This window comes from Theropithecus gelada, unplaced genomic scaffold, assembly GCF_003255815.1.
Source record: "Theropithecus gelada isolate Dixy unplaced genomic scaffold, Tgel_1.0 HiC_scaffold_15966, whole genome shotgun sequence".
NCBI classification, from domain to species: domain Eukaryota; kingdom Metazoa; phylum Chordata; class Mammalia; order Primates; family Cercopithecidae; genus Theropithecus; species Theropithecus gelada.
In genome coordinates, this window is record NW_020257731.1 from 1 (window position 1) to 19,091 (window position 19,091).

General features: G+C 36.0%; 1 protein-coding gene across 1 annotated transcript; it reads left to right on the plus strand.

The window, feature by feature from the left end:
* The first annotated feature begins 4,644 nt into the window (after positions 1 to 4,644).
* Positions 4,645 to 17,137, plus strand: LOC112617248 (probable C-mannosyltransferase DPY19L2). The gene is made up of 3 exons (XM_025373989.1): positions 4,645 to 4,741; positions 6,427 to 6,552; positions 15,385 to 17,137. Exons 1-3 carry the CDS (start codon positions 4,662 to 4,664, stop codon positions 15,533 to 15,535), a joined length of 357 nt encoding a protein of 118 aa, XP_025229774.1. The 5' UTR covers positions 4,645 to 4,661; the 3' UTR covers positions 15,536 to 17,137.
* Positions 17,138 to 19,091: the final 1,954 nt, after the last annotated feature.

Genomic DNA, 19,091 nt, shown 5'->3' on the forward strand with positions numbered 1-19,091 from the left:
TATCATTTGTTTCAAGAAAATTTTCAATTTCCTTCTTAATTTCTTTACTAACCAACTGGTCATTCAGGAGCATATTTTTTAATTTCTATGTTTGTAGAATTTCCAAAATTCCTTTTACTACTGATTTCTAGTTTTTTTCCAATGTGGTCAGAAAAGATACATGATATTGTTTCCATTTTTAAAAATGTTTTCAGACTTATTTTGTGGCCTGTCCTTGTTTTGTGGTCTATCCTTGAGGAATGATCCATGTGCTGAGGAGAAGGATGTGTATTCTGTAGCTGTTGGATGAAATGTTCTGTAAGTATCTATTAGGTCCTTTTGATCTATAGTGCAGATTAAGTTTAGTGTTTCTTCATTGATTTTCTGTCTAGATGACCTGTCCACTGCTGAAGGTGGGGTGTTGAAGTGTCAGGCTATTATTGTATTTGGATCTGTCTCTCTCTTTTGCTCTGATAATATTTGCTTTATGTATCTGGGTGCTCCAGTATTGGGTGTATATATATTTATAACTGTTATATACTCTTGCTGAATTAACCCCTTTATCATTATATAATGACCTTCTTTGTCTCTTTTTATAGTTTTTGTCTTGTAATCTATTGTGTCTGATATGACTATTCTTGTTCTTCTATGGTTTCCATTGGCATGGAATATAATTTTCCATCCCTTTGTTTTCAGTCTATATTTGCCTTTACAAGTAAAGTGTGTTTCTTGTAGGTGAAACAGATTCTTAGGGTTTTGTTTTCTTATTCAGTCACTCTTTGTCTTTTGATTGGAGAGTTTAGTCCATTTACATTCAGTGTTATTATTGATACGGACTTACCCCTGCCATTTCGTTATTTGTTTTCTCATCGTTTTGTGGTCTTCTCTTCTTTCCTCTTTGTCTTTCATTGAAGGTGATTTTCTCTGGTGGTGTGTTTTAACTTATTGCTTTTTATTTTTTGCATATCCATTGTATGTTTTTAAACTTGAGTTTACCATGATACTTGCAAATAATATCTTATAAACCATTATTTTAAACTGATGACAACACTGATTGCATAAACAAATAAGCCAAAGGAAAGCTAATAAAAATTCTAAACTTTAACTTCATCTCCCTACTTTTTACCTTTTTGTTATTTCTATTTATATCTTATTGTACTGTCTGTCTCTTCAAAAGTTGTTGTAGTTATTTTTTATTGGTTCATCTTTTTGTCTTCCTACTTATCCTATAAGTAGTTTATATACCATAATTACACTGCTATAATATTCTGTGTTTTTCTGTGTACGTACTATTACCAGTGAATTTTGTACCTTCCAATTCTTTCTTCCTTATTAATGTCCTTTTCTTTCAGATTGAAGAATTTCCTTTAGCATTTATTGTAGGATAGGTCTGGTGTTGATCAAATTTCACAGCTTTTGTTTGTCTGGGAAAGTCTTCTCCTTTAGGTTTGAAGGACATTTTCTCTGGATACACTACTCTCGGGTAAAAGGTTTTTTCCTTCACTTTAAGTGTGTCATGACATGCTCTCCTGGCCTGTTAAGGTTTCAACTGAAAACTCTGCTGCCAGATGTATTAGAGCTCCATTGTATGTTTTTTGTTTCTTTTCTCTTGCTGCTTTTAGGATCCTTTCTTTATCCTTGAACTTTGGGAGTTTGATATTAAATGACTTGAGTTAGCCTTGGGTTAAATCTGCTTGATGTTCTAGAACCTTCTTGTGCTTGAATATTGATATTTTCTCTAGCTTTGAGAGGTTCTCTGTTATACTTTTGAATAAACTTCCTACTGCTATCTCTCTCTCTAACTCCTTGTCTTCAAGCTCACTAATTCTTTCTTCTGCTTGATCAGTTCTGCTATTAAGAGACGGATGCATTCTTCAGTATGTCAGTTGCAGTTTTCAGCTCCAGAATTTCTGCTTGATTCTTTTTAATTATTTCAGTTTATTTGTTAACTTTATCTGATAGGATTACCAATTCGTTTTCTGTGTTATCTTGAATTTCTTTGAGTTTCCTCAGCACAGCTATTTTGAATTATCTGTCTGAAAGGCCACATATCTCTGTCTCTCCAGGATTGGCCCCCTAGTGCCTTATTTAGTTTGTTTGGTGAGGTCATGTTTTCCTGGATGGTCTTGATGCTTGTGGATGTTTGTCAGTGTCTGGGCATTGAAGAGTTAGGTATTTATTGTAGTTTTTGCAGTCCGGGCTTGTTTGTACCCATCCTTCTTGGAAAGGCTTTCCAGGTATTCAAAGGGACTTCAGTGTTGTGATCTAAGTTTCTGGTCACTGCAGCTGTATCTGCACTAGGAGGCACCCCATGCCCAGTAATGCTGAAGCTATTGCAGACTTTTAGAGGTACTACCTTGGTGGTCTTGGATAAAATCCAGAATTCTCAGGATTAGCAGGCAGAAGCTCTTGTTCTCTTCCCTTACTCTCTCCCATATGGAGTCTCTCTCTCTCTCTTTCTCTCTATGTGCTAAGCTGCCTGGAGCTAGGAGTGGGGTGATATAAACACCTCTGTGGCCACCACTACTGGGAATGTGTTGGGTCAGACTTGCAGCTAGCACAGCACTGGGTCTTGCCCAAGGCTCATTGTAACTACTGCCTGGCTACCACCTATGTTTGCTCAAGGTGTAGGGCTCTACAGTCGGCAGGTGGCAAAGCAAACCAGACTTTGGTGACCTTCCCTTCAGGGTGGCAAGATCCCCCAGGTCATAGTCAGGTCCAGAGATGCTGCTGTCCAAGAGCCAGGGCCTGGACTCAGATGCCTTAGAAATCTACCTGATGCTCTATTCTACTGCAGCTGAGCTGGTGCTGAAACTACCAAAGTCCTTCCCACCCTTCCTTCCCCTTTCCCCAGGCAGAGGGGTCTCTCTCCATTTCCACCACTACCACAGGCCCATGGGAGGTACTGCCTGGCTACCGCCAACATCCACTTAAGGCCCAAGAACCCTTCAGTCAGCTTGTGGTGAGTGCTGCCAGGCCTGGGACTCACCCTTCGGGACAACGGGCTCTCTTCCAGCCCATGGCAGGTCCAGAAATGCCATCCAAGAGCCCTGGAATCGGGGACCACAAGAGCCTGCTTGGTGCTCCTCCCCACTGCGGCCACGCTGGTACCTAAGCTGACCTTTGATTCTTATGAAGATGCTTTTTGTGTAGATCCTTATCAAATTTGGTGTTCCTGAAGGGAGGATGAACAGTGGAGGCTTCTGTTTGGTTATCATGCTCTACCTCCTCTCCAACATACAGTTTTTTACAGTAGATCTGAATAATATGTCTTGTCTTTATTACTGATTTTATTGTGCTGATTAAAAATGATAATAATCTTCACAATTATATAATTGTTTTTTATATAAAAGTACCAAGAAGTAAGCATTTGGTCTTCTGGTGTTTCAAGAGATGAAATGGGCCGGGCGCGGTGGCTCACGCCTGTAATCCCAGCACTTTGGGAGGCCGAGACGGGCGGATCACAAGGTCAGGAGATCAAGACCATCCTGGCTAACACGGTGAAACCCCGTCTCTACTAAAAAAATACAAAAAAACTAGCCGGGCGTGGTGGCGGGCGCCTGTAGTCCCGGCTACACGGGAGGCTGAGGCAGGAGAATGGCGTGAACCCCGGGGGCGGAGCTTACAGTGAGTGGAAATCGCGCCACTGCACTCCAGCCTGGGCGACAGAGCGAGACTCTGTCTCAAAAAAGAAAAAAAAAAAAGAGATGAAATGGAAGCCAGATAGTAGATTTTGCTGTATCTCTAGTTATGACCAAATTTATACATGTTATTACTCCAAAAAGTACTAGCAGCAAGTAATGAAATGATTTCATGGCATGTATAAATGGTGTCAAGTCAAATGATAACTCTGAGAACTTAATTAAAGATGATCTGAGGGAAGAAAACAATGCTTTTCTTTTTTTATGGCACATCCACAGGACCACAGTTCACAAGCCACAAAAGTCATTTGAAAAAATGTCTCATGAGACTTGCCCTTCATAGCAGCCTCTCAGTTCCTGGCATTCCACATTATTGGAACAGATACGACATTTTACATTCTTTTTGTTTCATGTGTGTCGGTAGTCCTGCTGTTTGCGTGGTGCTCTAGCATAGCAGGAAGCTTTAGTGAAGCAGCTAAGAGGGCAGGCTCTGGAACTTCTTAGCTGTGCAGTCTTGGGCAAGTCATTTAACTTGGCTCTGTCTCTTCATCATCTATAAGAGCAGTCCCCAGCCTTTTTGGCACCAGGGACTGGTTTCATGGAAGACCATTTTTTCCACAGAACTGGGGGATATGGGGTGGTTTCTGGATGAAATTGTTCTACCTCAGATCATCAGGCATTAGATTCTAATGAGTGCACAACCCAGACCCCTCACATGCTCAGTTTGTAGATTCTACAAAGTAAGAACAGAGGATCCACCTCTTAGAATTGTGCAAATTAAGTTATTTAATTCTTATTAAAATATAGAGCACAGTTTCTAGCACCAAGATAGCATTTAACAAAAGTCAGCTATTATTATAGTAGACAATGAATAACTATTGAGTCAATAAAAAGAATGAGGTCCCTGGTCATGTAAATTGGCATCATCCTTCTTAATCTGGGTTCACATATTAGAGGTAAGTTTAACTTCTGATTTTCTTTAAAACATTTCATTGAAGAATATAGCCTTTTTTTTTTCCAGGTGCTGTCTTCGCAGGTGCCATGACTACAATGGCAAGTGTCAAGCTGTCTACACTTCATCCCATTGTGAATCATCCACTTTACGAAGATGCAGACTTGAGGTTGGCAGCCGATGAGTATTTCACCAAGACTCACTTGGTGACTCCCAATTCTTAGGAATTTGGAACATTTTTATACACACACACACACACACACACACACAAACTCATCCTTATTTTCATGCTGGAAGTTTAAAAAAAATGACAATAACCAGTCCAGAAATGACAATACATACCTGTTGCCTCTGGAGCAAGCAGACCTCTGAAAACTGAAAAATGCAAAAGCCAGTTTTTCCCAAAGTGACAAACGTGTCACATATTTATGATGTGTGTGTGTATTCCAGTAAAACTACTAGGTAGTTGGAACAGGAGATAGGATGGATTTTACTCACAGCCATGGTTTGCCAACCCCTGCTCTACACCACAAGTCCCACTCTGATTTAAGAAATGATTTCTAAATCTTACTGGTGGCTAATGACTAGCCTTTTGTGACAGTTAGAAAAAGTACATGAAAGTTGCTACTATATGTTACCTGCTTTCATGAAAATTTAGAGTATTTTTGTTAGCTGATTATAAGAACTCTAGTTTCCATTGATGTCAAAGTTTTGCTTTCCTTAAATGGCTGGTTTAAAAATTTATTTTGGTTATTCTAGTAGTTGTCAGGGTAATCTTTTTTTAAAGCGATTTTTGGCCTATTGTTAGAGGCAAATGTTTAAATTATTTAAAAGTTTTAGGTCTGCTGTCTAGGAGCCAGGGCTTGGAGTCAGACACCTTAGAAATGCACCTGATGCTCTCTGTTCTACTGTGGTGAACTGGCATGGAAACCACTGTGGTGACTAAGCATATGCTTGAAATTCTAAGCAACATCCAATGCATAAGTGATTGTCAGGATTTTGTAAGAACTCCCACTATGGTCAAATCACCTATTGTACCGTATTTTGGTGACCATCCCCATTTCTCAAGGTTCTGTGGGCCGGGCACGGTGGCTCACGACTGTAATTCCAGCACTTTGGGAGGCCGAGGTGGGTGGATCAGGAGGTCAGGAGATCGAGCTCATCCTGGCTAACACGGTGAAACCCTATCTCTACTAAAAATACAAAAAATGAGCCGGGCGTGGTGTCGGGCGCCTGTAGTTCCAGCTACTCGGAAGGCTAAGGCAGGAGAATGGCGTAACCCGGGAGGCGGAGCTTGCTGTGAGCCAAGATTGTGCCACTGCACTCCAACCTGGGCGACAGAGTGAGACTCTGTCTCAAAAAAAAAAAAAGATTCTGTGAAGGTGCTTTTCCCACCTGTTCTGACACCCTGGATGCCCATTGTCTAAGTGTTCTACTTGATACACTCAATTTCAATTCATGTGTTTGTCAGAGCTTCTTTAGATGAAATTAAGCATTGAAAGATAGGTTTTCACTGCATTCTGTCTCTGTCAGAATATATTCTCTGAAAACTTTGTGAATTATGAGAAGAAAATTTTATATCCTAAGCTGCTCTCTGCTACCCAGTACAACTTCAGACTATTTTATACACTAATGAGCAGTATATGCAAAATTAAATTGCTGTAAGTTTTATTACATTCAAAATATAAGTAGGAATGTAGAAACTGCCATCCCCAAAATAATTGATGCTGTTTTGAGTCATGTATATCAGTGTTCCGTCTAGTAAGTACTGAGATTTCAATTTGCCGGTAAGATTTTTTTAGTCTATTCTATTATTTATTTTAAAATCTTTTAAACTATTGTTTAAATTTAAAGGGCCCGGACAAAAATAGTTTATTCTACATATAGTCGAAAATCTGCCAAAGAAGTAAGAGATAAATTGTTGGAGTTACATGTGAATTATTGTGTTTTAGAAGAGGCATGGTGTGTTGTGAGAACTAAGTGAGTATTAACCCTATGCTATCTGATATGGTATATTTTTAAGCAACAGATGTTTCAGTTTATTACAGTAGTCCTGATTCTTTAAGAATTTTTATTTTAAATTTATTAAAATATCCTGGTATTTCAGTTTAAATTATTTCATCTAGAGAAGTAAAACTATGCTATCAATGAAGAAGAATTTAATTCCAAACATTATAGTATACTTTAATATCCTGATTTTTCAATTTAACATCTTCAACTTAGCTTTTTTCATAATTTTTGAAATATTTATGAAAATTTTTATTAGATATCTGAAATATGGATTTGAATTCACAACAAAGTGAGATATTGGCATTCTGTACTATATAGCTGAATTATATTGGATTTGTAAGACTTAAAAGAAAAGTGACAAAACCCAAAATGACATAAGAAAAACATTCCCAATTAAAATGTTTTAATTTCTGAATTTTGAATCTCTAAAAATCATAAAATTCTAAGATGTGTAATTGATCTTTTGAGGCCTTTGTTTAGGCTCCTAAGCAGAGATATTAGCTCCTGCACATGACAGGAAATTTAGGCACATTAATTGTCTCCTAGAACAGCACATTAGCAATCAGAAGAACAAAACGGGTTCTACAGTCACTTCAATATATCATTTGCAATGTGCAAAAGGTTTCAGAGGTGCAAACTAAAATGAGAGAGTATGACCAATACTCTGAAAAAAGTTAATAGAAACCGATCCAAGTAGGTCCAGATGTTGAATTTAGCAGCCAAAGATTGCAAAGCCACTATTACAAATACATTCAAAGGCTTAAGAAAAATATATTCAACGAATTAAAAGAAAACATGGTATACATGAGTGAAGAGATGTGGAATCTCAGCAGAGAAATAGAAATACTCCAGCCCCCATGGGAATTCTAGAGCTGAAAAGTATAATAAATGAAATGAAAATTATTTAAATGTACTCAACAATTTTGAGATGAAAACAGAACATTTGAACAGAAAATTCAGTGAATTTGAAGATAGATCAAGACAGAATAGTTAATCAAAAGAACAGAACCAAAAATATTGAAAAATAACCAACGTCACAGACCTGTGTAACATTAAGTAGTTCAACACATGCATAATTTTAGCATTAGATATAATGAAAAAAAGAACATGAAGGAAAAAATATTGAAGAAATGTTGGCCAAAAATTTCTCAAGTTTGATGAAAGCTACTAACTTAAAGATCTGCTAAGCTCAACAAATCCAACTGGGTTAAGCCCAAAGAAAACCAAAGCAAGGCACATTATAGTCAAAGTGGTAAAATCAAAGATTAAGAGAAAATCTTAAAGAGAAAAAATGATATGCTATATAAACATCTGACTTATCAACATAAATGGTGGAAATTAACAGACACTGGAATGATAATTCAAAGTGCTGAAGAAGGAAAATCAAGAATTCTATATTTAATGAAAGTATCTTTTTAAAATGGAGGCCAAAAGTACATTTTTCCGATCAACAAAATCTAAGATGATTTGTTGGTAACAGATTTATACTTCAAGATGGACAAGAAGTTCTATCAGCTGATGAGAAATGATGCCAGATGGTAACTCAGATATACAAGAAATACCGAAATACGCTGGAAATGGTAAATATGTGGATATTAATCACTACACATTTTCTTCTCTGAAAATCTTTAGAAGATATTATTTAAGGCAAAGGTGATACCATTATATTTTTTAGTTTATGACAGAAATTAAATATACATGACAGCAGCACAAAAATTGAGTAAATGGAAATGTATGATTTACTAGAAATAACCCAATTTAAATGATAAGTAAATCATGATATGTTGGCCAGGCGCAGTGGCTCATGCCTGTAATCCCAGCACTTTGGGAGTCTGAGGCAGACAGACCACGAGGTCAAGAGATTGAGACCATCCTGGCTAACACGGTGAACCCTGTCTCTACTAAAAATACAAAAAATTAGCCGGGCATGGTAGCGGATGCTTGTAGTCCCAGCTACTTGGGAGGCTGAGGCAGTAGAATGGCGTGAACCCAGGGGGCAAAGCTTGCAGTGAGCCGAGATTGCGCCACTGCACTCCAGCCTGGGCAACACAGCAAGACTCCGTCTCAAAAACAAACAAACAAACAAACAAGTTAAAGATGCTTGTTGTCATCCCTAACAGAAACCACTAAAAAAATAAATAAAACTGGGGGGGGGGGTGGCGGGGAAGATCATAATGGCAAGCCTAGACATGGATGAACCTGGATGCATTAAGTGAAATAAGTCAGCTACAGAAAGATGAATAGTGCATATTTTCACTCATGTGGAAGCTAAAAGAAGTAGCTCATAGAAGTAGAGTAGAATTGTGGTAATTAGAGGCTAGGTGGGAAGGGTAAGGAGGAGGAGAAGATAAGGAGAGGGTGGTTAAGAGATACAAAATTAGAGATAAATAGAAGGAATAAGTTCTAGTGTTCTCTGGCACTGTAGAGTGAATATTAGTTAACAGTAATTTATCGTATATGTCAAGTAAGCCAGAACAGAGGATTCTGAATGTTCCCAGCACAAACAGGTGGTAAATATTTGAGGTGATGGATATCCTAATTACCCTGATTTGATCATTACCCATTGTAATTATGCACTGAAATATCACTCTATACTCCATAAATATGTACAAGTATTACTTGTCAACTAAAAGTAAAAGGGGAAAAAACATAAACATATAACCAACTTAAGACCCAGCAACTGTACTGGGCATTTTTTTGCAGACAGGTGAAAAGTTGTGTTCATACAAAATTCTGTAGAAAAATGTCTATAGCAGCTTTGTTTGTAATAGCCTAAACCTGAAACAACCCAGGTGTTTTTCACAAGATGAATGGTTAAATAATAGTGATCTATTCATACCATGGAATACCGCTCAGCAATAGGATCAGACTATTGATACACTCAAGATCCTGGATGGATCTCCAGAGAATTGTTTGAATGCAGAAAAGACAATACCCAAAGGTTACATACTGTATGATTCCATTTATGTAACTGTCTTCAAATGACAAAATTATAAATGTGGATAATGATTTGTGGTTGCGAGGGGTTAGGGTGGGGTGGGAATGTGGGGGAAGTATAGTATGTGTGGCTATACAAGCGATCTCCAGGGTGATGGAAATGCTCTCTGTCGCCATTCTATCAATGTGAATTATCTGGCTGTGATATTATACAAATGTTCAAGATGTTACCATGGCGGGGGACACTGTCTAAAGACTGTACAAGAGCTACTTGTATTATCTCTCACTTAATGTGGATCTCCAAATGTCTTGAAATAAAGTTTTTTTTTAAAAAAACAAAAGAGCACAATAGCAAGCCTATATCAAACCATATCAGTAATTTCAAAGTGAAAGAGGACTAAATTCTTCCAAACAAAAGGCGGAGATTGGCAAACTGAATATAAGAGCAAAACCTATCTATGGGCTACCTGCAAGAGGTGCATTTTAAATGCAAATATGTATATTGGCTGAAGGAAAAAGAATGGAAAAGATATCATGTGAGTAAACATTAGAAAGCTGAAGTGAAAAATGTATAAATATCAGATAAGATAGATGTTAAGACAAAGAATATTATGGAAATGACTATGTTTTATAATGCAGAATAGTTCAGTACAGGAGAAAGATGTAATAATTTGAGTGCATATGAACTTAAAAGAGAATTTCAAAATATATGAAGCAAAAATTGACAGAACCCAAAAGGCAACAAACAAGATTAAAATGGAATTATAAAAATCACTCAATCCAAAATAAGACAGAAGAAGTGGAAAAGGGAGACAAAGATGGAACAAAGAGAAAACACCGAGATGATAGACTTAAATCTAACCATATCAATTATCACATTAAGTGTAAATGGACTTGTGGTAGGCTGAATAATGAGCCCCCCACGATGGCCATGTCCTAACTCCCAGAAATTGTGAATTACCTTACTCACATGGAAAAAGGAAATTTGCAAATGTGATTAAATTAATGCTCATGAGATGTGGAGATTATCCTTATTATCCAGGTAGGACAGATGTAATCACAAAGTCTTTATAAGGAGGAGGCAAAAGAGTAAGAGATCAAAAAGGTGATGTGATGGTAGAAGCAGAAGTTGGAGTGATATAAGGCCACGAGCCAAGGAATGAGGCCAGCTTCTAGGAGCTGGAAAAGGCAAGGAAGTGGATTTTCTTCTCGAACCTCCTGAAGGATTGGAGTCCTGCCAATACCATGATTTTAGAATTATGAGCTCCAAAATTTGAAAGAGAATAAATACATGTTGCTTTAAGCAACTGTTTATGGTACTTTGCTATAGCAGCAATAGGAAACTAATATAGCTCTAAACACCACAAATGAAAAGCAAGAATTGTCAGATTGCATAGCAAAGCAAGACCCTACTATAGGCTACTTTCAAAAAATTTATTTAAATATAAAGAAACGAAGACGTTAAAAGTTAACAGATAGGAAAGGGACATGTGATGCTACTACTAGTCAGTGAAAGCTGGAGTGGCTGTAATAACATCAAAGTACATTTGAATGTTAAGAATATTATCAAGGTTAAACAAGGATTTTTAAATGAAGGGATTTATATTTCAAGAGGATGTAGCAACCCTGAACATTTATGTACTCAGATAACAGAGCTTCAAATATATGAAGCACAATTGATAGAACTTTAGGAAAAAATAGACACATCTACAGTATAGTTAGAAATTTTAATAGCCGTCTCTAAATAATTTGTAGAATAAAAAGAAATCCAGCAAGAATACAGAAGACTTGAATAACGCCATCAACCATTATGACCTAATTGACATTTATAGTACACACCACCCTAGAACAGCAAAGTAGACATTCAAGCACACACAGACTATTTATCAAAAAAGATCAGTTTCTAGGCCACAAAACAAGTATTGACACATTTAAAATACTTTAGGTCGTGTAAAGTACAATCTCTGACTACAATGAAATTAAATTAGAAATCAGTAACAGAATTCTATATGGAAATTCCCTCAAATGTTTAGAAACTAAGTAATACACTTCCAGATAATCCATGGTCAAGAAGGAACAAAAGGAGGGTGAGTTTCAACGTATTTTGACCTAAGGGAAAATGAGAACACCATCCCGCTATTTGTGGGATGCAGATACAGCAGTAGAGAGATTTGTTTTTATGTTGAATGCCTATAATAGAAAAAGAAGAAAGGCCTCATATCAGTCATTCGGCTTCACCTTAAGGAACTAGAAAAAAAGAACAAGTAAACTCCAAAGTAAGGAGAAGAAAAGAAAGCATAAAGATTAGAATCAAAATCAGTGTGAATTTCCCCCAAAAACAGGGAAAAGTCAATAAAACCAAATACTGATTCTTGAGATTAATAAAATTGATAAATTTTGCCCAAACGAAAAGATTGAAGACAGAAATTACTAATATCAGGAATAAGAAAGATTTTATCACTACAGGCTCTGAAGAATGAAAAGGATAATGAGGGAGTTTTAGGAACAACTTTACTCCACTAAGTAGGACAAAATAGATAAAATGGAGAAGTTCCTTGAAAGATGCAAAACCAAAGCTCACTTAAGACATAGAAAATCTTATATCTATTACCTTATTATGAATGACCTTATATCTATTAATAAAATTATATTTGTAATAAAAAGAATTGTCACAAAACTTTAAGACAGATACCTTCACTGGAAATAATTCCAATTCTACTAACTATTCCAGAAAATTCAAAAGGAGGGATTACTTCCCAGCTGGTTCTGTGTGGTCAGCATTATCCTGAAACCAACATGAGAGAAACATTACAATAAAAGGAAACCAATAAAAATGTATCATGAACATGTATGTGAAATTTGTAAGTACAACTGTAACAAATGGATCCAGCAATATATTAAAGAAAGACAATACATAATGTACCAGTGGAGTTTATCCCAGGAATGCAGAGTTGTCTCACTATTTGAAAACCAATCAAGTGAATTCACCATAGTAACAAACTGAAAAAGAAAGACCGCATCATCCTCTCAGTGCATTCAGGAAAAAGTATTTGACACAATTCAGTATCCATAACTGATTAAAAACTCTCAGGAAACTAGGAGTAGAAGGTAACTTGCTACTAAGAATCTAAGAATATAAAATTTCTAGAAGAAAATATGGAAGAAAATTATTGTAACCTTGGATTAGGCTAAGATTTCTCAGATACAGTAACATCATGATATACAAGAGAACATATTGATAAATAGGATTTCATTAAAACTGTAAACCTCTGCTTTTTTATAAACAGTGTTAAGAATTAAAAGATAAGCCACAGTCTGGGAGAAAATATTTTCAAAGCCTATGTTTGATAAAGGACTTTCTCTAGATGTATAAAGAACTCTCAAAACCCAATAATAAGAAAACAACCCAATTAAAAATGGACAAAATAGGCTGAGCGCAGTGGGTGGCTCATGCCTGTAATCCCAGAATTTTGGGAGGCTCACCTGAGGTCAGGAGTTCGAGATCTGCCAGGCCAACATGACGAAACCCCATCTCTACTAAAAATACAAAAAGCCAGGTGTGATGGTGGGTGCATATAATCCCAGCTACTCGGGAGGCTGAAGCAGGATAATCGCCTGAACCCAGAAGGCAGAGGTTGCAGTGAGCCGAGATTGTGCCATTGCACTCCACTGGGCAACAGAGCAAGATCTTGTGGGGAAAAAAAAAAAAAAGGACGAAAGGACAGATGGAAAATAATCACACACAAAGATGCTTGATGTTACAAGTGATTTGTGAAATGCAAATGCAAATTACAGTGAGATATCGCTAAACACTTAATAAAATAGCTATAATTGAAAAAAAAAAAAAAAAGAAAACCTGATGATGCCAAGTGTTGCTGACACTATGGAGGACTTAGAACTCTCATATACCAGTGGTGCAAAAGTAATACGGTACACCCACTCTGCAAGACAGTTTAGCAATTTTATTAAAAGTTAAACATACAACTACTGTATGTATTAAGATAAAAGAAAGCATATATCCATCCCAGTAATTGTACACAAATGTTCATAGCACCTTATTTTCTGTAATAGCCCCGAACTGGAAACAATCCACTTATTTATCAACAGATGAACGTATAAACACACTACTAGAATATCCAAACAATGTAAATACTACTCACTAATAAAAATGAGCAACATATTGATACAGCAATATGGATGGATCTCAAAATAATTCTACTGAGGACAAGAAGCCAGTCAAAAAAGAAAGCATGCAATAATTAGGATTACAAAAGAGCAGAAGTAAACTTTTGGGAGAGATGGATATGTTCATGATTTTTATTGTGGCTGCTGTTTTACAGGTGTATACACATGTTAATATGTATCCAAGTGGATACTAAATATGTGCAGCTTATTGGGTAATTATTGAGCAATTACACCTTAATACATCTGCTAAAAAAATCTGGCAGATGTTTACCCAGAATATACAAAGAACTCTCACAGTTCAATAAGAAACAACACAAAATTTGGCAAGATATTTGAATAGACATTCTACCTAAGAAGATATTCTGAATCATCCATAACCATACTATAATGATTAAAATTACAAAAACTGATACAACTTAAACTCTCATGCATTTTTGGTGGAAATGGAAAATGGTGCATCTACTCTGGAAAACAGTTTTGAACTTGCTTATAAAGATAAATCCGCACTTAATCATACATAACCATGCAACCCAGCAATTCCACTCCTAAGTGTTTCCCTAAGAGAAATGATAACACATGTCCACAAAAAGCCTTGTCCATGAATGCTTATGGCGGCATTGTGCATGGTCACCAAAAACTCAAAACATCTCAAATGTTCATTAACTTGCAAATGGATAAACAAATTGTGTTCTCTGTATACAATGAAATATTATTTAGCAACAAAAAGGAAGGAACTACTGAACCTCAACAGAAGTTGTAGGAACTACAGCTCAGATATGAATATCAAAAACATGCTATGGTAAAAAAGCCAAAAGTGAAAAGACTAATAATATATTTATATGAAATCCTAGAAAAAGCAAAACTATAGTGCAGAAAGCACAGTAGTTGCCTGAGGCCATGTTTGGGGAAGGAGGTAGATTGCAAAAGGGCACAGGGAACTTGTGGGGGTGATGGAAATTTTCTGTATTATGATTGTGGTAGTGCTCGCACATCTATACATATTTGTCCATACCTGCCAAACTTTACCCATAAAGTAGGTGAATTTTATTGTGTATAACTTATACTTCAATATAGATGTTAAAAAATTAGACATCAGTTTTGCCTGACTCCTTCCCTTTAATGGCTGCCATGCAGGGTTACTCTCCGGGGAGGAACAGTGTCTCGTGTAGCCCAGTCATACAGCCGCCCAAAGTGGGAAAGCACTGAAGAAAACAAATTGCCACGAGAGTCTCCTGTCCCTGCCTTGGATGATTTCATGCTAATCCAAGACAGTTTATGCTAAAAAATATGAAATTCATCAGGAATTCGATTAGGTTTTAAGTTGTCTTATTTTACTACAAATGGGCCTTATGTTTAGATGGTGATGGCACTTGGAGAGTATATTTATGTTTGTTTCATCTTGAAAGTGAGCTTTTAAATGTATATTTATGAATGTATATTGAAGGTTTATTATTAGGATATGTCTTTCATTTGGTAAGATGAGATGTGAAAATGCAACGTACTTAATTTCTATTTTTTAAATTTCTAAACATTGAAATTATGTTTTTTGAAATGACGCTTTAAAATATTTAACTTATTAAATAAATCTGTCTCTGAAAATCTGGATGTTGTGTTATGTATCTATTTTTTCTAGACAGGAATACATTTCTAATATGGATATATATGTCTATCTTTTCTCAGGCCTGGTTGCAGTATGCTTGAAATCTGGGATGTGGAAGACCCTTCCAATGCAGCGAACCCTCCCTTATGTAGCGTCCTGCTCGAAGATGCAAGGCCTTACTTCACCACAGTATTTCAGAATAGTGTGTACAGAGTATTGAAGGTTAACTGAGAAGGAAACTACCCATTACACTATGGTACAATGCCATGTGTCAAAAACAATCACCCTTTGGCTTGTTTACATTAATAAAAATCACAAGCTTTAATAACAGACACTTAAAAATAAGATAAAAATGGATTGAAAGTTTTTCTGATTACTAAAAGGTAAATTACTTTTCTGTTCATTGAATGTCAGCCTTATTAAGCTTGTCATATAAATTATGAAATCATTCATGTCATACTGCATAAACGTTCATTTCAGAGTTTTAAAGTGAAATGTATATAAAAGAACAATGAATTTTAATAAATCAAGGGTACGTAAGTCCTTTTTCATCCAACTAGGTGAATTGCTTCAGATTTTCCCTAGTACCAGAGTGTACCCGCTCAAGCTCTTTGAACCACTTAGGGCAGAAGAATCAAGCTCTGAAACGACATCCTTACGATGCTGATGCTGGTCACAACCTCTTTACCTCTGTGAGGAAATTGTAACAGTGTGTCTTTTAAGGTGTTTTTATTTTACCAGCACTTAAGAAAAATCTTTAATACCTTTTAATGCTTTTTTTTTTATAATTTCAAGTTGAAGTATTTTTAAAAACACCTTGTTTTGTAATGGTTTGACTCTCTTCAGATGTATTTACTCTACTAGATACATATTTGCCACTGGCTAGTTCTCCATCTGAGCTCAAGAGGTTATTCATCTCTCTTTAGATTCCAGTGGTTTTTCTTTTAACATCTAGGTAAAATAGAAATTGCTACAGTATACAGCCAAATTTTGGAGTTAAACATAATCAGAAAAGAAAATCCAGTTAAATTTATCAAGTGAGATTTTCAGATCCTAGATCTTGAATAAAGCAAAGATCTTTTCATCTTGATGGCCCCAAAGCTTGTTGGTCATTGTCTTTATTTCTGGCCACTGTCTTCTTAAAGTAGTATATTTTAAGCCCTCATTTGTTTTTGGTTTTGGATGAGGAAAGTCATGTTCTCTAAGTCCTCTCCCCTAATAAAACCTACCCAACAATAGTGCTCTGAAAAGTGGTAAATAGTTATCTTGAAGATACTCTTGCCAAATGCAAAGATAAACATTCTTTTTGTCTGCTTTATAAATATGAAATATGCCAGATCTATAGTATTTCAATGTGCATCTACTTTAAATGAGTCATCTTGGGGTTTTTATAATTCCCTTATATTCTTGCCCCTCTGTACTTGAAATAACAAAATGCCTTAATTGTATAGATGAGTTCTCTTACAGTAGACAGGCAGTTATATGCAGCAAAACCAATAAAGTTATTTTTCAACTTTCACAGTTGTAAAATATTTTATAACAGGATACAAAACAGCTAAGAAAACATGCCACATTTTATTTATTTTAGCATTTTCAAATAATTTGTTTTTGATGTAAGCACAGGATAAAAAAGAAAGCATCAAAGAGAAGAGACATAACACCTAACATTCATAAAAAATAACAAAGTACATTTTGGATGATGTTTTTACAGGAAATATTTTAAATAAGTTGGTAGAATTTTTAAAATGGTACTCTATTAGCTAATAAAATATTCAGTACAAATATATGTTTGGATTTATGCATTAAAAAACTAATACAATTATTTTCAACTTTTGTATTTGTAAATTATTTTGGTACAGGAGACAAAGCATCTAAGAAAGCATGCCACACATTTTACTTATTTTAGCATTTTCAAATAATTTGTTTCAGTGATGTGTGGGGCAAAAAAGGAAAAGAGACATAACACCTAACATTCATAAAATTAACACATTTCAGATGATGTTACAGTAGCAGAGACTTGGAACTAACCCAAATACCCATCAATGATAGGCTGGATAAAGAAAATGTGTCACATACACACCGTGGAATACTATGCAGCCATAAAAAAGGATGAGTTCATGTTCTTTGCAGGGACATGGACAAAGCCGGAAGTCACTGTTCTCAGCAAACTAACACAAGAGCAGAAAACCAAACACCACATGTTCTCACTCATAAGTGGGAGTTGAACAATGAGAACACATGGACACAGGGGAATATCACACACTAGGGCCTGTTGGTGGTGGGTGTGAGTGGGGGGCAAGGGGAAGGAGAGCATTAGGACAAATACATAATACATGTGGGACTTAAGCCCTAAATGACGGGTTGATAGGTGCAGCAAACCACCATGGCACATGTATACCTATGTAACAAACCTGCATGTTCTGCCCATGTATCCCAGAACTTAAAAGTAAAATAAATTTTAAAAAGTCAGTAGAACTCAACAATAAATGGATGAGCTGTATTAATAAAATGTTCCATACACATAAAATGTTTTCATATATATTTGTTATTTTCATGTACTATCTGTGTTAAGTAACTGTAAAGCCCTTGAAGATCCTGTTTTCTGTCTTTTCTCATCCTTCACAATGCATACATTTTGAAATTGAAATTGTTCTGATATAAAGGGAGAAATCACAGGTTGCTGGGCTTACTAGCTGTGTTTACATTGGCAGTGCTGTTTCTTAGGCATTTAAAAATGATTCTGTGTAGTCTTACACAGAAGGCAATACACTATGATGGAAATAGTGTGAGCTATGCAATGAGACGGATCTAAGTATGAATACTGGTTCCTCCACTAGTTAGGTATATTGCCTACCATCTATTCAAAAGATATTTATTGAGCACTTACTGTATTTCAGGCACCGTGCTAAGGTTGGGTCATGTTGCTTAACTCCATGAGCTTTCTTCACCTGTAAAGCAGAACTCACAGTACCTACTTAGCAGGGTCATTATGAGGATTAGTGAAACAATGTTTTGAAGTACCTGGCACATAAAGGCACTCAACAAACACTAGTTTCTTCTGCACCACCCCCTACAGCTCACTAATAACCATTTCAGTAATATCAAGTTACAGAGTGAGGTTAGCTCATTTCAGAATTCCAAATAGTCTCACCTTTATTTGATGTCATCAAATAGGAGAACTGGGCTGCAGCTCGTTCTTATACAAATTGTTCTACTGAATTCTTGCCTGTATATATTTTTTTATTCTTTTTAAACAGAAGATGTTCACTTAATGCAATGAAGCTTTTTCCATAGTTTCTAGGATCCTATTTTTGCACACTAATCTGAAACTATGGCCAGAAGTGAGGTGCACACAAGCTGCAACAATTCCTTCCATCATCCAGTTGTCAGAAGCTAATGCACAGCTTGACAAATAGTATGTGTCCTACCACTTTGCTGCTGACAGGCACCAAAAATCTGAGTACTTTAATAACAAAATGATGTTTATATTTTTATACATTACATGTGTCTATTATATATGAAGGACAAAATCATAGAAAAATTAGTTTTGAATAAAGCAACATTTTAAAGAAGGGGACAATTATATATATACACACACAGCAAAAATGGCAATAGCTCAAAAGTGGTTAAGATATACAGACAGACACTGCGATGAACATCTTAGCTCATACTTTATGATTTTAAAGTTATAGATTTCATTAAGTTAAATTTCCTTTAAAAAATGGTGGACACCCTTAAAGCCTTCAATGCAGTTAGCCTCAAATTACCTTTGAAAAGGTATGTATAA